General features: G+C 34.8%; 1 protein-coding gene across 1 annotated transcript in view; it reads left to right on the forward strand.

Annotated features, from left to right (window-relative positions):
* Positions 1 to 24272, forward strand: part of LOC118200216 (alpha-mannosidase 2x-like) — a 171032-nt gene that overhangs the window by 22490 nt on the left and 124270 nt on the right. The window contains exons 6-8 of the mRNA XM_035372157.2: positions 6002 to 6175; positions 11393 to 11579; positions 22130 to 22307. Of these exons, the coding sequence (XP_035228048.1) occupies positions 6002 to 6175; positions 11393 to 11579; positions 22130 to 22307 (539 nt within the window). The remainder of the gene's footprint in view (positions 1 to 6001; positions 6176 to 11392; positions 11580 to 22129; positions 22308 to 24272) is intronic.

The raw sequence follows: 24272 nt of genomic DNA on the forward strand, positions 1-24272 counted from the left end.
GATTACTACATTGCATTACTACATTGAAATATATCCCATAAGTGCTAGATAGTTGGGTCCCTTCGGACATTTTTGTTTTTCCTAAATTGAAACCAGTTTTTAAAAGAGCACTGAAGTGTCTGGAATGTAGGATAATGCTAAACACTTTTCTGACTCTGATAAGATTAACATTTATTTACATTTATTCATATTGAATTTCTCAAAACAGAAAATCAGTCATTGTTTTTTTTTGATTTCATGGTGGCTTAATGTTGCCACTTTGGTGAAAGAAAATTGCATGCGAAGGGTTTCAAAGATGGCGCTTCAGTATGTCAAATGATGTTGCCACATGGTGCTCTTCCCAGTGAAAGCGTTATACCTCATAGTCTTTCAGGCATCCAGGAAATCTCACTCTTCGTCCAGGTTTTGTGTTTCTAGGATGAATGTCTTTGGAAAGATCATTGTCCCTACGAAGCGGTGGTGAGATTTTGAAGTTATCATCTTCATGTGTCTGACGATTTGTTGTTATTTCATCTTGGAGATTGAAACATAGTTTCAGTCTATCTATCGATACTCTTGTAACCTTAAAATCTGAACCTGAAATCTTTTAACTTGAAATTTCCATGTCGAAAAATTTTTTAAAACGTTGTTTAACTTAATATGGTTTAAGATAGGGTGGTTGAAGAGAAGATGAAATTATGTTATTATAGATGAACATGTGTGAACAATTTGCTAAGTCCTTGTGTACAAAAATTATTTTTTTTCCATGGCTGGTTGTTGGTGTAATTTTGGGTTTTGGATGTGGCTTTTCAATTTTTGTATAAAATCTGAATTTTGGGAAAAGACTGAAAAATTATCCAGGCAAACAGGTTGGTGTGCCATACACAAGTTCAGCAGAAGAACAATGCAAATCTTCTTTAATAGTGGATCGAATGCCAAGATTTTGATCGAAAGGATTTTTTCCAATGGCAGGTTGTGAACAGTTACAGTGTAACACTGTCCATTAATCTATACAAGGCCAGATGTGGTGGTATCTTTATTATGGAGGCACCTAATAGGTGGGCCACTATCACCTCCTATGAAGGGACAGACAGTTACAACCATGCCTTCTCCAGGATTCGAACCCAGGCCCTTCGGTATAACACCTTCCTTAACCTTCGGTACAGACAGTTCATGGTTTTTCCTTCGGTATCTTTAACCACTATACCATCTGGGCAGCGGGAAGATTTAAAGGTGGGATATCAGCCCAAGAATTAGACATTTCCAGGTGAGGTTTCAGGCTGTTTTTCAAAGTTTGATATTGTTGTTCAATTAAACTATTAGATTGTAGCTGTGGTGCTGTTAGCTTTGAAACTTAGGTATTTGCTCAAGGATTGCATAAGTTGGCTGTCAAATTGTTCACCTTGATCAGATGTTATCTTCTCTGAGATTCCAAGTCACAACAAAGCATTTGCGATGGAATCTGCAGTTTGGTCTTCCAAAGGTACAGCTCCGACCCACTGAGTGAATTTATTGGTGATGGTAAGCAGATACCTAACACCTTTGCAAGGTGGTAAAGGGCCAACAATATCGATATTAAGGTGCTTGAAACATCGATTGGAAACTTTGAATTTAGCAGCTGGACTATGGGTTTGTTTGAACTTTGGCTCGTTGGCATTGCAAGTATGTGCTGGACCACAGCTGACAGTCTGTTTATGCAAGGCTAAATGAATTTTTTTTGTCACTGGCTTCATTGTTGTTGAATTCCAGGATGGGATAACTTATTTATATAGAAAAATCCTTCTTTGTGAAATTCTTTAGGAATGTATGGGAGGTTAAAACTAGTGGAGGTTTTGCAGTAAACTTTCTTATTGCTATGTGAGATAGAAATTTGTACTACAGTCATATACCGAAAATCCGCCGACCTGAAATCCACCAACTCCTGAAATCAGCGTTGCATCTCAAAATATAAACATTCAGTTTATAGGTTCCGGAAACTGCAACATTGAGTACGAAATATCGTAGAAAAAAATACTTACCAAATAATGATGTCATAATAACCGAATAATAATGAGTCATAATGGAAATCCAAATTATTGACATCATGATAAAAGTTTTTTCCCTTCTAATCTGCATTGAGGTAAAAAAGCATACGATTCATTCAACTCTTCTTTCAAGTTCACGATTCACATTGTTGTATTTTCTGAGCTTTGTTATTTCACCAGATTATTTAGTGCTGCCTTTTTTTTAATCCATATATTTTGTGGATAAATTAAGAATATTTTAAATTTCAGTCCTTTTTAATACATTTACAGATAAGAAACGCACTCATGATTTTACTGCTTGCAACGTGGAGAAACGTAAACACGTTGCATTGACGGTAATGCAAAAAGTGCAAATTCTGCAAAAGATGGAGACAGGTGCTACTTCTCAGTTTATAGCAGAATCGTATGGAATTGCGATACGATTGCATATGATATACAGAAAAATAAAGAAAAGCTGCTGAAATGTTACAGTAACAGTGATTCTAACACCGGAATCCGAAACCGGAAATCTTTGCATGAGGCGAAATCGGCAAAACTCTATGCTGTGTATATATAATACAATGAATAGTATAATCAATTTTATATATGTAATAATAATTTAATGCGTATAATAAGATATTGCAATAATGTATATAATAATTTAATTAAATGTATCTAATATGCCTTATTTATTTTGCACTTTGAGTCTGAATATTATGACTTATTTTTTCTGTCCTGAAATCCACAAAATCCTAAAATCCGTACAACCTCTGGTCCCAAGCTTTGCGGGTTTCTGGACTTCTACTGTATTTTGAAACTGGAATTTAATTTAAGAATCTTGATGTCTTCATCCTCCTAGCAATCTGCAATAGCTGTATAATCAATCGGAACTGGAGTAGCGACAGTATCGATTCTCAGTAGTGTGTCTGCTACAATGTTGTCTTCTCCAGAAAGTCTGTAGTGAATTTGGCAATGTAGTTCAACTGCGAGACTTGTCTTTATCTAAGTTCTGCTGGAAGGCGAAGGTGATAGTTTTGTGATCAATGAAGATAGTAAATGGTTATCCTTCCAGAATGTGTTTAAAATGCTTTATTGCTAGGTAGATTGCAATTAATTCTTGATTATATGCACTGGAATTTCTGTCTTGATGATAGGGATCGGGAGAAAGAGCTTAGCAGTTGTTTTTCATTATTGTATAGTTGATGGATTGGCACCCATGGCCTAATCAGATGGATCTCTAGTTAAGGGTGATCTGTGCTGTCTAGTTGAGGTAAACTAACATTGCAGAGTTGCACAGTGTGCTTTAGATATTGGTAATAGCCTTCTGAACATCTTTGGTCCAAATTTAAGTGTTTTTTTCTTTCTGGTTTTCTCTATTCCTTTAAGCAAGATTGTCAGCGGTTGTTGTAGTTTGCACAGTTTGGTATGAAGCAATAGTAAAAGTTTAACATTCTCCAAAATCTGTGTAAACTTGTGAGGGATTCTGGTTTAGGATATTGTTTAATTGTATGAACTTTCGATGTAAGAGGTTTGATTCTTTCCATTGATATTTCATAAACTAAAAATTCAACTTTGCTCAAATCAAATGTACGTTTTTCAGTGTTTATGAGCAGTCCATAGTTATTGAGTCTTTGGAAGATTAATTCGAGGTGTTTTTTGTGTCTTTCAGTGTCTGTAGAGGCAATGGGAATGTCGTCAAGATAGCAGAATGCAAAGTCCAGGCTGCTAAAATGGACTTGACCTTTGGAAGGTTTGTGCAGCGGTGCATAGGCCAAAAGTCATATAAGGGAATTCAAAAAACAATGATGATCTTCGGAATATCAGCTTCATGAACAGGAACCTGTTGGTAGGTTCTTTTCAAATCTGTGGTTGAAAAAATCATTTTTCCATGCATAAGGCCACAGTAATCACCACATGGTCTCTATTCGCCGGATATTTGTAAAGTGAGGTGTAATTCAGTTTTCCTGTTTCAAAACCTGGTATTTACATGGTGGGGTGCACTTGTAAGCTTTCTCACCAAAGCATTGATGAAAATAGCAGTTATTTGGGTCACGGTTATCTTTGGAATGATTTCTTGAATTCAAAGCCATTTCTGCTGTCTGCAGTGTCAAGTTTGGTATCTGTTTCTGTAGATCTTGGGCTATAATGTTATCAGAACAATGAGAGCTACCTGGGGTGGATTGGGATTTAATTTCCATATTTTGTCTGCCATTGTAGATAGTTTGGACAAATCATCGCTGCTTACAGACAAAATGCTCCGCATATTAAGTGGTAGTCATTGTATCCGCAATGCTATCAAAAATTCATCTGGCACTTGCTCAGCCACGATGTTTCGCATTTCACAAAGAAGTTGGGATGGTTTCTTATCACCCAGCTCTAATTCAGTTTCAGAATCGGCAAAAACTTCATAAGCTTCTTTTTAATGGCCAGATATTTGCCGCTATTTTGTGATTTGGTGCAAATATCAGCGATTTGTGACAATGTCCATGCTTCAATCGAACTGACTATATAATCATATTTTGCTTGATCAGACCTAATTCTAGCACTGCATAACTGGGCTTCGATCTGAAGAAACCATATTTTGGGGTCAGGTTTCCAATAAAGAGGAATTTTGATGCTGACCCTGGTGACAGCTGCAGTTGTTGCATTAGTTTCAGTTTGCGTACTTTCATCTTTGTCAGCGAAAGTAGAATTAGGCTTAACAGATGTACAGTTATCTTTAGTCATCTAATTTTTTGTGGCTTAAGCTTTCCCAGTTAAAGATTGCTTTGTAAAAACTAGTTTTTTTGTTCATTTACTTTTAACACATTTGATGCATTCTGAAAGTTTTTAATAAATTGACAGCCTAATTGTATAAATTACCACCGAAGACATATTGCAATATAGAACAAAATTAAAATTTTTAATGCTGACTTTAGAAGTCAGAAGCATTTCAATCCCATGTATGCTCAGAATTTATACTTTTCAGATGCATAAAAATAATCAAACCGTCAATTCTTAATGCAGTTCATGCAAAAACAGAAACACTGCGAAATCGAAATTGTTACTCAATCCATTTTTTAGCTCAGAAAAAAAAACAACTATGGAACTTTACAGTGGGAAAGTAGTTGCTTACAATGCTTTCCATACCACATATTTAATAACAGGTTAACTGTTTATAATATGCATCTATTGTCAATGGCATCTTGTCATCTTCCAGAAACATCTTGCACTCTTTTTACACTTCATTAGTATTGGATCAAATCCGGGTAAACCAGTGAAGTGTGTGGAATGTAGAAAAATGCTAAACACGTCTGACTTCGATAAGGTTAACATTTGCATACATTTATTCATATCGAATTTCATTAAGCAGAAAATCAATCTTCTTTTGATTTCACAGTGGCTTAATGTTGCCACTCTGGCGAAAGAAAAATTGCTCATGAAGAGTTTCACGGATGGTGCTTTCATCATGGCAAATGATGACTGCACAAGCACATTTTAAGGCACTGGATACAATAAAGAAGAAACACATTGAAACAGTTGATAGAGGATGGAGACTAATCTTTCCACACCCTTTGACCAGTGGGGAAAAAAAAAAAAAAAAGACCAAGATTTCGCCAACATGTAATTGTGAATGGGCAGTATAATGAAGGAGATAAGCATTAGAATGTCATATAAATAAGTGAGTTATTTCATCAGTCTCATTATTTAATAAACTTATTTTTTCAAATTGAGTTAAGAAAAATCTTATTGAGTATTGTTACATACATTAGGTTAAATTTTTAATGCCAGATACTCTAGTAAAAAAGGGTGCTTTGTGATATATCAGTAATTAAGAATATTTTATAAACATTAGATCATGCAAAATGTTTCTGTAAAACATTATATTATAAATCATAAAATGTAAAGCATCTCAACAACTAATATTTATTTAAAAAGTGAAAGGGTTGAAAAAGGAGAAGAAATACAGTTTCTATGCATTTGTTTTATGAAATACTTTATATAGTTTTTAATTTTTTAAATTATTATTTATTTTTCAGATTACAAACCAAAGAATGGCTGGGCTATTGATCCATTTGGTTTATCTCCAACTATGGCCTATTTATTACGCAGAATGGGATTGGATAATATGGTAATACAGCGAGTGCATTATTCAATTAAGAAATATCTTGCGGAACGTAAAAGTTTGGAATTTTTATGGAGACAGCAGTGGGGTATGTATGTTGCATAATTTTGGTATAGATATTTCTGCAAATGCATGCTCATTAAATTAAATATTAATCATTTTGCTGTAATTTTTCAGCATTAAAGTTTACAAATTTGCGTTTGTGTTTAAATTTGTATTTACTTTTCGCATATTTGCATGAATTGCCCAACTTTTTGACCTCTGTAACTAATTTTCAAATTATTTTAGGCTTTTATTAGAAATCAGAAACTTGCTTCTTTACCTCTTACTACTATCCAGAAAAATGAGCAGTGAAATGAATAAATAAAATTACAATATTTAATTGAAAATGTTGGGTTCTCAATATTTTAACATTTTCTGATGTGTAATTTTCATCCCTTTTTTATGGCAACCCTTTAAAAAAAGAAGTAAGTTAAATTGGAGTTTAAGCTATTTTATGATATTTGTTTACTATGCAATATACTCGTGTGCAGAATTAAGAGAATTTCTAAATTATATCTATTTTTACCAAAAGTATTGAACCAAATGTACTAATTATGCTGTCAAACTATGAAAATATTCAGAATGAAATGCATAAGCATACACATGCATGTCTGCAGAACTGTGATTGTGGAGGGGATATAAGTGCATGAGGGGCTTTAAGCAAATTGTGCCTTCGTACTCCTTCACCACATTTGCTGTGTTTCTTGCAACAGTTGGGTAAATAAGGTATCAAGTAAAATGAGTAGCCACAAATGTATGGATGAGGGAATGAGATGGAGAATTGTTGGTAGGCTGCGGGTGGACTAATCACAAGTACAGGTGAGTACAGAGCTAAGTGTAATACCCAGTGTTGCCTGCAATTAGTGGATATAGTTTCAGGACACTGGTTCTCTGTATAAAAAAAACTTGGACAAGGCTGGCCAAGATCGGCAACAACTAATGAAGATCGTTATTTTGCACTTTCAATGTGGAAACACAGGACTACTACAGCTTCACAGCTCTCGCGTGAATTGTACAGGGGTGTTCACACATTTTTGTAATGATTTTGCAAAGATTAATATGTAAACAAACCTTAAAATTGTATTTTCTAATGTGTTCAGTCTGATAGCCCTTTTATTAAACTATCATATTACATCTTGATTTCCAAGATAAATGTCCTTTTCTTAACATATCAAGGTTGATTTTATTCCACTCTTCACAATCTTCCAGAGTCCGTCCAATGTTTTGGGATGCTGCTTATAAAGAGCTTGTTTTAAAAGTCCAGATGGACAGTAATCCATAGGAGACACATCAGTGGACTTGAGTGGGATGCATTCTAAGGGGATAGCTTCAATTCCAGTTTCATTTCTCATTTCTTTCAAAAAATATGGTGGTAGATTTAGAGGTATGGCTTGGAGCCTTATCCTATTGGAACGTAACACAGTAAAGATTGTTTGGATAAAGAGATGGAATTTCTTCTTTACAAATTGGTGTTAAAACATGTTTCTTGTAATAATCCAAATTAATTTTGACATTTTTTCTAATTTTCTTATTTTAAGTTTTCTGCTATAAGAGAATCCAGTAATAACCATAAAAACTTTAAAACGGCCTTTATTTAGGACCTGTTAATAATGGTGTAAAAGAAAAAAAAAAGTTGGTATTTATATTAAGGTTTAAGTATGTGATGAGACAAAAAATATTAATCTTTTCATGTAATAGTATTACATTTAAGACTAGCACATAATGCACTCTTACCTCAATAATTGTTCCTTTTCTGTCAAAGTAAAGTATTCACATTCTTCTCCTCGCCCTGTCCTTGCTGCTGTACCACAGGGCGGGCTAATTAGTCCTTTCTCTTCAACTTGTATGTAAATGACATACTACAATCACCCAGTGTTGATCTAGCACTTTACGCAGACAACACGGCCATCATTTCACAACACCCAACACTGCATATCAATCACCTTCAACAGTACCTGTCAGACTTGGAGTCCTGGCTCGTTACCTGGGAAATAAAAATTAATGTTGCCAAAAGTGCTGCCACAGTTTTCTTTTCCAGAGAGAGGAATGTCCATAGTCAACTCCAACCACTCAGGCTCTTTGATGAAGACACCTTGGGTGGATTCATACAAATATCTCTGAGTTCATTTCGATTCGAAGTTACTCTGGAACACTCACATCAACTATGCAATATCTAAAGCTAGAACTACCAGGAACCAACTACTCAGCCTCATCAATGGAACCAATCACCTCTCCTTAAAAAATAAGGTCCTGCTGTACAAGAGTACCATCTTACTTATCCTTACTTATGCCGCTGCCATATGGTCAACTGCTGCCAGTAGCCAGCCACCTCAAGAAAATCCAAGTGTTTGAGAGTGTTATGCTTCGTATCTTGACAAATGCTCATTATTACATCCGCAATGATGTGCTCCCCTTAAATTTTACTCTTAGACACCTTTTTTCGGCACAATTCGACCAAGTTTTTCAACCGCTTAACCTTGTTTGAAAACCCAGACCTGCATTCACTTCCTGTATAACATCCGGCAGAACCAAGCTCTATATAAATCCGGCAGAACCAAACTCTGCCAAGCGACCTAGGAGCATCCTTTCGAGAACATTTAACATCTTTTCTAGGAAGCCAAAATAGGTGTGTTTGCTTCACTAGGGAATTCTCTCTTATCTCTTCAAAATCTTACCTAAATTTTTTCTACACCCCCGCCAGACCTAATCCAGCCTTACTTCACTGGTATTCATATCCGTGCTGTTCACTTAATCACACCTCCACTTGCCAAGACCTCTCCTCTACCAGTTTGTAAATTTTTGGGGGAATTTAATCTTGAATTCTACTTAATTCTAATTTTACCTTAGCTAATCTCCACCACTTAAGGACATGCTCATATCTTAAAAATATTTTTGTTTAACTTTAACTATTTTTGTTTAAACTAGTTAACTTAATTATTTTAAATCTTAATTACTTAGCAGCATCCAATTAATTTACCAATACTTATTCTGTACATTAAAAATTAAATTTAATGTTATTCGTTATTCAATGCTTTAAACTTCTCTGTCATTCTGCGCAAAAGAATTTCTTTAATTTAGCCAAGTTAAGGCCTGGAAAGAACTTTGCTTATCTCTCCCTGCACAATCAACTGACTCTGACCCCCCCACGTTCCCTCTTTCTTTCTACCCAGCAATCCAGTTCTTAGGTCCTTGACCTCTTCCCCTCGACCATTACCAAGGCTTCAGTGATCTTCGCGGCACTTCAAGTTGTCATGACAAACTCACCCGGGACTTGGAGAATTTCGACTCCCGTCTCAATCATTTATCAAGATTTTTTGTTACCATTCATGCTAGCGTGTGCAGGTATCGCCTCCCCCAGCACCTCTTTCAATACTCAATTGCCGCGGCGGGGGAGGGCATTGACGCCTGCCCTGGCAAGAAAGAAAGCAGTTTTCGTCCCATTCTGTGGACTTTTTATTGATCTCTCATACCTTTAAACCCATAACGGTTCTCGTTCCTAACTTTAGCCATGCTTATCTCTAAATTATTCATTTATTCTTAACAAAGTTGTGTATATAATTGCTGTTTTCAGCAAAGGTGCTCTGGAAGCCATCGCCTTGGTCTTTGGTCCAAGAAGGACTTTTGCGATCGTGACGAAATTTGGTATGCAAAAACATCTTGATCGAACATGCAAATGATCAAATTTCCAAGGAAAATGAACAGGAATTGCGATCATAACGAATAATTGTAGTGCGCAATTCACAAAGTCTAAAACCAGTAACAGAGCCAGAAAATTTATCTTTTTTGTTGCTGCCATGTTAATTCCGTAAAGAAGCAACTAAAGATGCCATTACAATGATATCAAAGACCTTACAGGCAGCTAAACGACTTCGAATGTTGTCACATTGTAGGGTTGCGTGAAGCTGGGTTGTCATACCGAGCAATAGGCCTCACCTGCATCGTACAGACACTGCTGTGCAAAGTTGTTGACAGCAATGGTTGCTACAAAGAAATTGCCAACGAAATGAAGGCTCTGCAAGGCCAAGGAGCACAAATGCGAGGCAAGATAGGATGATTGTTTGCGAGGACTGAACCGCCCCAACAGTATCATTGTCAACTATTCAACACACTACAGCCATGTCTATAACTCCCATGGTACCATCCACCATATCACGGCGCATGTCTGAGGCAGGGTTGTGCTCACAGAGGCCTTTAAGACGTTTGCTTTTGACCCGACAATATCGGCGGTGTTGTCTGGAGTGGTGTCGTAGCAAATCAACATGGCTGCCATCAGACGACTGGCATCGTATAGTGTTCAGCAATGAATCCCCTTCACTCTTAAAGCAGATGACCACTGTGTTCATATCTGGAGAGGATGCGGCCAGCTGTACCAATCAGCCTTTGTTTCACAAAGGCATACAGCCATAACCTGTGGTGTAATGGTGTGGGGCACTATTTTTCATGACAGCAGGTCATCTTTAGTCATCTTCCTTATATCTTTAACAGCTCAACGATATGTTGATACCATTCTGCGTCCACTTGCATTACCCTTCATGGCACGCCATCCTGGGGCCATTTTCCAACAAGATAATGCCTGGCCACATACCGCTCGCATACTCTGGACTGTCTCCCTGCGGTTGATACTCTTCCTTGGCCAGCAAGGTCACCAGACCTTTCACCATTCGAGCATGTCTGGGGCATGTAGGCCGCCAGATTCAGGCACCACAAAATATGGCAGATCTGGGGTGACAACTGATGAATGCCTCGCAGAATATTTCACAGGATGACGTTAGGAATCTCTACCACTCATTGCGTTGACAAATTCAAGCATGCATTGCCACCAGGGTCAGTTCGACCAACTACTAATTTGAACACTCAATGGGTGATTGTGAGCTGTGAACAGGTACTATGACCTTGATTTTTTAATCATTTTATTATCTGTGTATGAGCTATACACATATTCAATTTCATCAAAAACAACCACTTCCTTCATGGTGCTTTGATTTTTTTGCAAAAGAGTGTATTTTTTGATACTGTATAGAAATATAATTATTCTAGGTTATGTGATTTTTATGCCATATTATTGCTGGAAGTTTTTACTTTCTTTTCTCTCATGTAATAATAACTTTAAATGAAAATTTTGTTTTGTTTTTAATAGCTTATTTTCTTGCTGATAGAAGGTAATCTTGTTAGAAAATATCTAACGATTTATGAATTATGAACGGAAAGATCTTCTTTTTAAGATGGTTATTTCTTATATAATTTTTATTTTTATTTCACGCAGATCAAAATCATACTATGGATATTTTATGCCACACCATGCCCTTTTATAGTTATGATATACCTCACACTTGTGGGCCTGATCCTAAGATTTGCTGTCAGTTTGATTTCAAGCGTCTTCCAGGCAATAAAGTGAACTGTCCATGGAGGGTGCCTCCTGTACCAATAACAGAAAAAAATATTGCTGATAGGTATTATCATAATTTAGGAATTTTTGTCATTTTCATGTATTAAATCATTAAATAAATATTATTATACAAAGTCCAGAATCTAGATGTCCAGTATCCAGAATGACCTAATATCCAGAGCTCAAGCAAAATGGGGGAAAAAATTACATTTCCCTGAGAATTTTCCAAGCAAAAATGTGTGCTATAAAAGCTGTTTTGATTCAAAATCAAACTTTGCTTTATATCCAATTTATTACATTTACGAACCCATACAGATAAATTTGATTATTTACATGTAGAGTTTAGTATAAAGATAAAGTGATCCGTATATCTTAATGATGAAGAAACAATCAGTATTTCAGTAATGTAACTAACTTAACTGCTGCTTACTTAGAAGAACGGGAATTCCCCCAATCACAGCATTCGAAACTGGTTGTCAGATTCATACATCGAACAAAATTGCAAAGCAAACTCTTAAGTAATAATAAACAGGAAATGCTAAACTTAATAGGAGTCACAACAAAAGCAATTTTTCAGCAGATTGAGATTCCTGCATGTCGCTTTAATACATCTGTTGACTAGGGAATCGCATCATGGCCATGACAATACATTAACTGACATTAACAATAACCACACTTTGAGACATTGAGTGGTTATGGGGATTAACATTTTTCTGTGTGATGTAAACCTAAAGCACCGAGACATATTTGTTTGGAGTGTGATGTTGTTCATACTGGTTTTTCTTTTTTTTTTCATAGCAGTGAGAGAGATGGAATGTTATATTTCAAGAACTACTGTTAACATAACAAATTAACTGTTAACAAACTACTGTTAACTCTTCCTTGACTTTTTAATTTGATCCAGCTTAGTATTTTTTGCAGGCAATTATCTGGTTGTAACAAAAGTTTTTTGCTAAAAATGCTTTTAGTAAAGTTAGGAATAAAAACAGAAAAGCAGTGCGGGTAGTAATCACCATCCAAAATCTATGATTTTCTGCCACTATTTTTGGTAGTTTTTCAAAGCCTTCAGCCCACAAGATTGGTGGCCGCGAGTCCAAAAACAAATCAACCATATTTCAGACGTCCAGTGCAGAATGGAAGATAGCCCCAGCAAGATGTAGCTGCAAATGTGAAAAAGATAGAAGTCCAAAGGAGCAATGTCGAGGCTATATGGTGGGTGTGACAAAAGGTCCCATTTTAGTCCGTACAGAGTCCAGTCGGTGAACACAGATATGTGTGGTCTTTCATTATTTGATGGGGCATTACCTTTTTGTGCTGTAGAGACATTAGGTTAATTGGAAAAGCGAGAGAGATGAAAAATTAGCAACCGTCTTTGCCGGGAATTGAACCATGGAACTCTGGAATACCTGCCCAGTATGCTAGCCATTACCAATTGCCAAAACCTGTGTGTGGAGAGTCATCATCCATCACCCTTTTAGTTCGGGCGCCACTGTAGAGACATTAGGTACTTTTTGGAAGTAGAAAAAATGAAAAATAGCAACCACCTTTGCCGGGAATCAAACCACAGACCTCTGGAATTACACCACAAAGGCATGCAAGGAAATTGGGAGAAATACCTTATAGCGCCTGAACTGAGTTCGATGATTTTCCTTGATAGGAGCGTCAACATGGACTGGCATCTCACTGTTGATCTTACTGTTAAGGGTTTAACCTTTTTCCAGATACTTTTTGTCGATAATACAACGGCAGTCTCACCAGATACAAAGCATGATCTTTTTGGTAGTCAAATTGCACTTAGTGATGCTGTCGACGGGCCCACCGGGTGCAGACCAACTCCCTTTCACCCTGTGTTGTTGAAGTAAATCCACATTTCTGTACAAGTGACTATCTGTTCCAGAATTTTCTCCTTGCATTGATATTCGAGCAGATTAGTGCATGCCGAACACGTCTGATCTGCTCGAGTCAGCTCAATGCAGCACCCAGCGAATGAACTTGTACTTTAAGTTTATGCGATGGATATAGCACTAATGTCTAACTTCTTATCGAGCTCTCAAGTGGTTGCATACTGATCTTCCTCAGGTTTTTGCAGGCATGCCCTCATCAGCTTCAGTAGGCTGGCCAGATCGTTCTGCTTCTTGAATGTCCTAGTCCTTGTTTTTGAACTTTCAGTACTAAACCTTCGCAGTGTCATATGATACAACATTAGCATCTAAAGCTGTACACATGATTCGGTGACATTCTGTAACTGACTTTTTGCTACAGAACTGGAAGTAAATGGTGTTTCTAACCTGGTAGCGTGATAGTTCCATTTCAGACACCTTGTACTTAATGTTAACAATTTTCTTTTTTACAAATGTCACAGCATAGTGTTCCAAAGCAAGTCTCTTTCCTTCAGATGCCAAAAATCATTTGACAAAATATGGTTAAACGTGCCAACGTGAACTGTTTGCACAAACGATATTTGTGGTGGCTGGAAACTTTCATTAAAACCTGATATTATTATACCTATCTTATGAAATTTAAAGTTTGAATTTTTAATTATGTTGGAAGAGTTTTTATATCTAAAGCTGCACCAGGATCTGCAAAGCAAAAGCATGTTTTCATATCATTGAAGCAAAAGAATTTCTGCAAAAAATGGATAATGGCATATCCATTTCAAACTGATGACAGACTGGGACAGAAAAGGACCTTTTTTTAATATTTCTGACACCTCATTCACCATGAATAACAGAAAAATCATTCATTATGCTAAAAGTGAAATACGATAAAGTGATGGAATGGGTGAGATAGCACTAGAGCAGGGCATGCCATTGGCACATCCTATGCTAATAGCTCAAGCCAAATTATTTCACAAGGAAGGACTTAAAACTGAGTGCACATGTTCGACTAATTTTTTAACTAAATTAAAAAATCCCAATGGTGTATGGTTGTTGAAAACTTCAGGTGAAAAGGCTACAGCTGGTATTGAAGCAGCTGAACAATTTGCAGATGAATTCGTAAAAAGTTGTCTTCAGATCAAATTCATAGCACTGACAAAGATGGCCTTTTGTAGCAGCAATATGTGCCCTGAAATACTTTGGTGATCTGGAATAGGCTTCAAATGTTATCAAAGATTCGAAAGTGAAACTAATAATTTTGGCATGTGCAAATGCTGCAGGAATCCACAAATGCAAATTTTGAGCAGTCACAATATACTTTTTACTTTCCTTTTCTGTGCAGGTATTGTATATATATATATAAAGAAACCTAATACAAGGCTAAAAATTAAAAACAAAGCTGGCACTAAAGCTGCAGGATTGAAGTACAATAAATTCAAAGCATTTAGAGTTAAAAGTAAACATGCTAAGGGCAGAAGTGGAAGCAAATCCATGTCAAGCACTCTTAACCAACCTTGGTTGACCATCTAAGAACATTTAAAGCAGAATGTAAAATAAGCAAAGCAGGTGTTTAAGTCCCCCATAATCTGTCCGAAAAGAACAAAGCCAACCTATCCACCACATACAATGTATTGCTTCAGTGGCACCATACAGAACCGTTTTTTGATCGTTTGAATAGTGGAGGCAAAAAAATAAGTCCTGTATGATAATCCAAAACTGAAAAGGCAGTTTTAATAGGGTTACAAAGGGTTTACATCCCGAAAAGGCGCTTCTGGGTGTTTGATGGAGTATTCGCGGAATTTTTCATTTTGAATTGCTGAAATCCGGACAAACTGTTAATGCAGATCTTTATTGGGAACAATTGGATGGAGTGAACCAATCTTTAATCGAAAAATATCAATTGTCAACAGAAAAGGCGTCATTCTGCAACACGACAATGCAAGACCGCACTGTGCAAAACGAACACTGGAAAAAATTAATGAATTTGGGTGGGAGGTACTGCCATACTTATCCACCATACTCGGCTGATATCGCAGCATTAGATTTCCATTTATTCAAATCCCTACAACATTTTCTTAGTGGCAAAAATTTGAAAATTTGGATGATGTCCAAAATGTCCTCATGGGTTATTTTACTCAAAAACCAATTGATTTTTATCGGTCCGGGATTGAAAATCTGCACATTAGATGGCAAAAGGTTGTTGATAATGAGGGTGATTATATTATTGATTAAAAATAAAAACTTGTTAAAAATCTATTCGTTTGAATTTAATGTAAGAAAGTGACGTTACTTTTCGGTCCCCCTATTATTTATACACTACCTCAGGCATTTAAAGAAGTAACTGTGCAATTTTAAAAAGTGTGTAGCTTAATTTATGGCCAACTGCCATATTTCATGGTGATGATGATAGCCATGAATTTGAAGGTTTTGGGATATCACAAGCAAAAGGTGAAATTTTCCAGTTAATGGAATTTATGAGGAAATGTGAAGAAAAATTAATTAGTAATGATATGGCAGAAGTTTTCCATTGCTGTGTCAGCGTCATTCATTTTATAATTTCTACGTCATCTTACTAGATTTTAACTGATGATGTAAAATCTGGAAATTTCTGGTATCATTGAAGCAGTTCTCATATTTTGTACTGTATGTTGCAATCATATTTTGATATATCTGTGATTTTATTCAATTCAGTAATTGTACTAGAGTCCTCAAAAATCAACTCATCAGACATAGGTTTTGTTAGTTTTGAGATATTATACACAGTTTTATCGTATTTCTAAAATTTACAATTATGAAAGATAATTTGAAACAATTTAACTAAATATCTTCACAATTTTTCAAATTTTAAACCTGAAGGGAATCATCACATTTTGATTTATGCAGTGCACTTTTTCTAAGGAAAGGAATAGTGAGAGGAAGATAATTATTTGCCAAATCATAGTTTATGTTAACTAAATGTTTGGATTAATTCAAATAATGCAGTTATAGCATTTACAAAAGAATTTGGAACCATTTCAATTAAAGTTTTAGAATAATATAGGAAGTTAGAGGTAAGAGATTAATATTAATTTATTGAGCTTTAGGTAATGATGCTGGTAAATGTTAATGCTCCATGCTATAAATGCACAATAATAATTTTTCATGTTAAAGATATTTTGTGGCAACAGCAATGTATTGCCCAAGGGAGTTGTTGATTACATTTAGAATTCAAAAGAGAGAGAATAAACATGTCATCTTTGATTTATATGCATTAGTTTTAATTTCAGAGTTTTATTATTTTTAAGTTCTTTTTAGAGTTTATTTTGATTTATGAGTCAATTCAATGAAAAAACAGTTCCTTTACTCTTTTAGAGACATTTACTCTTTTAGAAATTATTTGATTCTTTGTTTAGAAATATGTGTGTCTGAAAAATTGCTTCAAAGGTAAAACATTTTCTGTTTTAATGATATTGAATACAAAGTTTCAATTAATTGCAATGTTTCTTGAAAAGAAAATTTTTTATTCATCTTATTAGAAATCTGTTTTACAAATAATTGTATTCATCCTAATGCTGTTTTGAATTTCATCAGTATTAGGTCTATGGCAACCTTGCTTCCTGTTCTTACTGTGACTCTGAATATTGTTGCCAATTGTTTGTTCAGCTGCTTCAGTATCAGTTGAAGCCTTTTTACCGAATTTTCAACAACCCTACACAATTGGGATTTTTTAAGTTTCTTGTTTCAGTTTCTTGTATCTGACTCTTGATATACAAATTTATTTCTTACTGCTGAAGCTGACTTTTAAAGTGATTACAATTTTATGATCATGAAGTGTGTAAGTTTTATTTTAGAAAATCTTACTGATGTCCAGTGCTATGCATTATTTGCTAGTTCAAGCATTTCACATTTTAGCAAACCAATTTAAAGAAAAAAATAAAAAATTGGGGGGAGGTATTTGACAATTTATCGATCTAATCTTGTACCTTTTAAATCAGTTCTCAAATCTCTGCTCCTGGTAGCTAAAGCAATAAAAAAAAAAAAGGGGGGGTTTCATTGCTGAGTAGCTTAACTCATTAACTGCCAACACTACAAGGAATGTTTCTTTTCTCATGAAAATAATAACAAATATTAAATTAAGCATTTATAACATAAATTTACATTGAAAGTTAAAAAAATGCTCTTACCTGTGGAAAAAGTGAGTGTTGCGTTCGGACAACGTCAGCGGAATAAGACTATGGATGTTTAGTGAGTAGGATTGTACTCGTGTGATGTTTCTTTTGAGTGGAGCGCAGGATTACTTTTTAGCTGTATAACGTTTTATAAATCTACAAGTCACTTTACTTGTAATTAATTTAATATTAAAATATACATTGTATTTCTTTTACAAATACAGATTATTTCAACTGAAAGATTCAAGCATGAAGAGCTTGATTACAATCATGATGTAAAGCTACATTACATACTTTGCATCTGTAAACAGTCTGGCTATGATACTCTTTACAATAAAGTCTTCTGTTATCAACGAACTTTACGATAAAATGTCTACCATCTCCATGCAATAATTTTTGAATGCTGAATTTACTAGGTCTTCCTGTTGCTGATCTATTTCTGTCTAATTCTACACTCTCAATAGGAGTTTGCAAAAGGAATAATGCATTCTCGTGTCTGAAATCTAAAAGAGACTTTATATTTCCAGTAGTAAAAAGTGGTGATATTTAGTAAGTTTAGATACGGTCTCACCTCATATAATTTATCAGTATTGTCAATTTGACTATTGTCAAATCCAAATTCTGCTTCATATTCCTGTACTGCAAACGCGATATCGATTCTCGTACAACAGGAACAGAAATGTCTTTATCAAAAGACCAATATATTTTTTCTTGAGGTAAAGAATGATATCCTGTAAGCAGTAATATTCCAATAAATAGGCTTCAGGATGCAATAAATTCTAAGCTTTTTTTTTTTTTTTTTTTTTTTTTTGGGTATATATTTGTATGTTCAGTGAGAAGAGAGTAAATGTCTAAACCAAAAAGAAAATCGAAAATCTGTTTACCTTGTGTTTTACCTTGTGTTTTGTCTTTTATAATTTCTCTTCTATCTCTTTCTTCATGTTCTTCCTGAGACATAACTAACAGTTCCTTTTTTATCCACTTCAAGATTTCAGTCTTCTGCTTTTTAAACTTTTTAGTATGACTATAACTGCTTTTAGATGGCTAAAACTTACTTCTTACGTGAATTTCAACTTCCCCACCAGTATCATTTGGTAAAATATCACTATCATTATTTAAAACATTGCCATTCCTTTCTTCTTTGTTACTAGCCTCTGCAATTTCTGGGGGAACAACAACAATACCAGTTTCATTCTGGTCATTATTAACATTATCATCATCTGTTTCTTCATCAAAAAATATTTGAAATGGCTCTGCTAATGTAAGATACCTCATTCTAGGCATTTTTAAACAACCAGAACATTGAAAGGAATGAGTGAAAAAGGAGATTGACTACCCGTTTCCTGCTGACGTTGCGTCAACGCAACACTTGTTTTCCCTTCCTTCCCAACACAGATATAAACATCTGACTGATGTAATGTTCTGATAAAGGGTGACCTTGACTGAAAATAGATCACTCATAAAGATGGCGATTCTGTCGTTAAATATTTTCAGCAAAAATACCCGGTCGAAAATTTTGCTTAAAGTATGAGATTAATTATTATAAATAAAATGATTGTTGAAGGGCAAATATTTTTTTACACAAATAATCTTCATAATATTCCCTACACAAAATCACCTGCTGGTATAAAATATCTTAGGTAGTTATATTTTTATACGCATTTATTTTGACCGTCAACGCAACACCAGCGGCTAATGGGTTAAATCACAAAAAGCTGATAATTCTACCTGGATTGTCTTTCTACTCTGTGAACATTCTAACTATGTGAGTTTTTCATGGTCTTCTGTGCGAATATCGTCAGTGTGAACTGGTTTCCTTTAGAGAGTTTTCCTTGGAACAATTCCTTCCATTCAGTGGAGACTTTGTGTGCTTTTTTGTAATCAATTAACCAGCCAGCCATCTTCTTTGCTGTCACTTCTGTTTTCAACAAACTTTTTTTTTGTTTGAAAGTTTAGGTTATGTATCTACTGCTTTGAATGAATAAAACTTAAAAATCAGTCAACTTTTTCATTCATTTGAACTCTTGCTTTAAGTGAAAATGTATCATATTTGCTAATTCTTTTTGAGAACTCCTATGATATAGTAACTTTATTATGGAAGAGTCTGCTGAATTCCAGGTGTATTTTAAATCAATAGTGATTTTCACACCAGGTTTTGTTTTCTCCTTTGCATTGAACACCTCTTCTGGTAGAGATTGAAACACAGATGATGCCGTGGCCAAGAAACTGTAATTGATGTCTTTCTCAGCATAATTAGATCCTTCTTTTAGACAAATGTTTTGTTAGCAGAATACCTAGGAAATTTCTTTAGTAGTCTGTTGGTAAAACATTTGTCTAAAAGAAGGATTTTCCTAAAATGTTGGGGAAATACACAATGTAAAATTTAAAATTAAACTTAAGAAAATATATACGTTTAAATTTTTTGCATAAACTTATCAGTTTCAAGCCTGATTGGCAGTGTCCCTTTTCTTCAGGAGCATTTCTTTAATCTCTTGCAGAAGCAGTGAACTTACACCTTTCCCCTGCTTCTGAAGAAACAATAAACCTGAAAACCACAATAATATGTTGAGATAAGAGGGAAGAAACTGTTTGATTGAATGGATTTTGTTGGCTATAGGTGTTATTTCCAGGATTTAAGCCCAAAATCTAAAATAGTTTTTCAGCAGTGGAGTAATGATACAGGTGTGTTTGATATGGTTGTATGTTTGATATCATAACCACTCAGTGTTTGATGTTATATGATTATGAATATTTAATTGGATTTAAAATGCTATTAGGTGGGATGTTTAATTTATTCAACAAGCTACTTCATGCAATGCATCTAATTCAACAGAAATAATATTTAAAAAGGAGGAATTGATATCAGTTATTTGAGGAGAAGCTTAGGCATAATCAAACAGAAAATGTGTGGCCGAGGGCTTGTAAACTTTGATAGAAATAATAAATAAAATTTCTTTTTAAAAATGAATATTAATAATCCAAAAGATAATAATTGAGTTATCTCATTGCTAGAATATAATAGATATTAAATTTAGTGCAATTTATTGAAAGTTTATCAGTACATGTATTGAACATGCAAATACATGTTCCTTCGTCGATTGAACATTTAGTGTGAAGCGATTCCAAATTGACTAGGCATCTTTATTTATATTGGGATGGATGTTTCAAGAAGCTTTAAGTGGATTTCAGTAATTCTTGAAGCATCAAAGATGAGAGATAAGCTAATTGAATCTGCAGTTCCTAGATCTCAAAAGCATTATCTGCTGGAGAAGATAAGTTACAAATTGGTGAATTTCCATGTTCAGAAAGTAATTTCTAATTTTCCATGACTTATTTTTAGTTTCATTCAGTTTTTTACTTTATCTTCCCTGAGTGACCAGAGGAACACACAGAAACTTTAGGGCTTTGTGGTGCATAGACCAGACACTATTGCATTAGTGTCTAAAAGGCAAAGTCTGCTTTCTGTCAAAGGGGTAAATGATTCTTGTGCACAGTTAATTTTTAAACTGTTGACATTGTGCAAATCAAACAAATATATTTATAATTTCTTTGCAATCTACTGGCCAAAATTAGCTTAATTGCAGAAAATTATTTCACATATTGCCGTTTTATTATAAGGTCATTGTCTTCGGAAATGTTGCGCATTTATACTTTCTTCCATATAATAATTACCATATTTACTCGCTTGTGACCCCCGTAGCTTTACAGCACAAGGTTCTGAAAAAAATTCTTTTAAAAATTATTCACATAATTTCTTCCTTCTTCAAGGTGTTTAGGAAGTGAGCTTCCTAAAATTTTTATGTGGATTGGTTCATGCAGTGACTATTTTCATCTTACTGATTGATTGACCTTGCTCAAATGGATTTTGAATGCATAAGCTCTGAAGGATAGACCAACAATAGTGAAGAACTTCAGGAAAATGGGATGTCTAATTGTCTTGATGGTTCTGAAGTTCATTGCATGTGACAAGGCAGATTGAACTGTGAGGTTTCAATGACTTACAAGCTGCACCAAATGGTGTAGGCATTGTTTGCAGTAGCACTAAATGATTTGAGGCCTAAAGAGTAGCAATGGACAACAGTAAGAGTGGGGTGGGATTTAGATACAGGGCACAAGAAATGGAAATAACTTATTAGATATTATTATGTTAATACTGCATTATTATTATTATATAATAATGTTAATACTGCAGTGTATTATTATTACAAAGAGCCAGCTTACCTTACTAAGTCCTCGACGAAGGCATCCCTACCCTTCAGATAGCCCTCGAGGCTTTCCCGTAACCACATAAACCAAATAAAACACCAAACTTATTACGGTGTAGGTTTATTTTGATTAAATAATATCGTGATGTTTACCAGTAATTTATCTATGAATACTTTTCATATATGTTTTATGAAAACTTTAGCCACACCCTTCGGAAATGAAATTATTTGCATAATTTTCCTCTCCCGATTTTCATATGATAAAATTAGTTTTAAAAAAGGGAAATATGCAAGTAATTAAGATATTTGTTTGTTAATTTATTGTATAGTAAAGAGTTGTTGTATAGTAAGAGCTGGATTCTGAAATAGTTTATATTTGAATAGAGCATGGATTTTGCTAGACCAGTATAGGAAAAAGTCTCAGTTGTTCCGTACAAATGTTGTGATGATTCAGCTTGGAGATGATTTCCGCTATGATAAAGCATATGAATGGGACCAACAATTCAATAACTATCAAAAGATTTTTGATTATATAAACAGCAGAGAAGATTGGTATGCTGAGGTAAGCTAAAGTTTTTCTCAAATCAGATTATATTTTTTTTGTGAATTTTTCACTAATTGTTTCAATTTCAAAATATCCATTTTCACTTTTCCTTCTTTTCTACTTTTTTATTATTCTGTTATATTTAAAGATTTTCATTGATCATTGCCATCAATTATCATATCACATTTAGTGCAAAGTTCTTTCAGATATTAGAGTAAAACATATTAAAAAAATATCTGAATCATTGTTTGCAAAGAAATAACAATTCATGCATAAAAAATTGGAAAATAAAATTACTTTGATACACACACATATATACCATACTTGTCGGCGTATAAGATTCACTGTTTTTCTTTGAAAATATGTCTGAAAAATGGGGTCTATCTTATACGATGATACTCAGTTTTTTATTACATTCATTTCTGGAAATTTCCTCTATTCGGATTTATGCGATTTTTCCCCCCTTGTTTCCTTGTGGAGTGTGGGAATATTACAGTTACATAGAGTTCAGTGGATGCACATGCGCTGTCATCGACAATCACAGCTTTGTTTGTTTAAACTTTGCAATTTTTGTGAATGACTTTAAAGTGTGTGAAATTTCTACTGTTCAGTTTTCTTAAGTTTGTTGGCAAGTTATGGCTCAAAAACAACATTGGCATTGCTGTAACATAGCATATAAGCTATGTGTGATTGCATATGCTAAAGAACATGGAAACGGCTGCAGAGAGGCATTTCAGGCCAACCCCAATTGAGAAAAAGATAAGAACTTGGCGGAATCAGAAAGAAGATCTAAAAAAAGCAACTCGCAGTAAACATAACCTATGAAGGGGAACTGACAATGGTCTGAACTTGAGGCAGACCTGACTGCTTGGAATTTAGAACACACAAAAGCTGGATTTTCAGTCTCTACAAAAATGATAATTCATCAAGCGAAAGCAATAGTGACTGGTAAGAGAGATTGCTGATTTTACTGAATCAACATCATGGTGTTCAAGATTCATGAAAAGAAACCAGCTATGTATGTGGACTAAAACAAAAATGTATCAAAAGATGCCAGATGAATATGAAGGAAAAATTACCGAATTTCATCGATTCATCATTAATGTACAAAAACGAGAAAATTGTGAACTTGCACAAATAGGAAACATGGACGAGGTTCCTCTGACTTTTGATATGCCCTTAAACAAGACTGTAGATTGCAAAGGTACTATTAAAATGTTACTATTAAAATTCTGGGCACAAAAATACTCACTACATGGTTGTTTTATCCTGCTGTGTTGATTGGTCAAAATTGCCCCCACTATTCATTTTTAAAAGGAAGACACTATCCAAAGAAAAATTTCCTAAAGGAGTGTTTATACATGTTCATGCAAAAGGCTGGATGGATCAAGGAGGAATGAAGTTATAGATAGATAAATTTTAGTCCAGGTGCCCTGGCAGACTGTTGAAGAAACTTGTCCTATTAGTATGGGGTCAGTTTCGTTCTCACAGAACAAATGTAAAATATAAACTCAGAACTGAAAGTTCAGTTAACTGTAATTCGAGGAAGCCTAACTAGTCAGCTTCAACCTTTAGGTGTCTGCATTAGTAAACAATTTAAGGGATTTATGAAGGAGAAGTGGAACAGTTGGATGCAGTCTTCAAATTTTGAGGTTACACCATCATGAAGAAGGTAAAGGCTAGCATTTCGCAAGTTTGTGAATGGGTCAAAGCTTCATGGGATGCTGTGAAAACAGAGACAGTGAAGACATAGACCGTGAATCATTTAAGAAGTGTGTATTAGTAATGCACTGGATGGTACAGAGGACAATTTGTTGTAGGAGGACTTGGCTGATTTAGAAGAGATTTCAAGTGTCTCTTCATTTAGCTCTGGAGATGAGCATCTGGATTTTGATGAAGATTAAAAAGAGTTCTTTCCCAGATACATTGTATCTTTGCATTTGTATTACTTACAATATTACAATATTTTAAATACTGTAAAAT

This window comes from Stegodyphus dumicola, chromosome X2, assembly GCF_044657685.1.
Source record: "Stegodyphus dumicola isolate Sdum_Otavi_A_Nest chromosome X2, ASM4465768v1".
Classification (NCBI taxonomy): Eukaryota; Metazoa; Arthropoda; class Arachnida; order Araneae; family Eresidae; genus Stegodyphus; species Stegodyphus dumicola.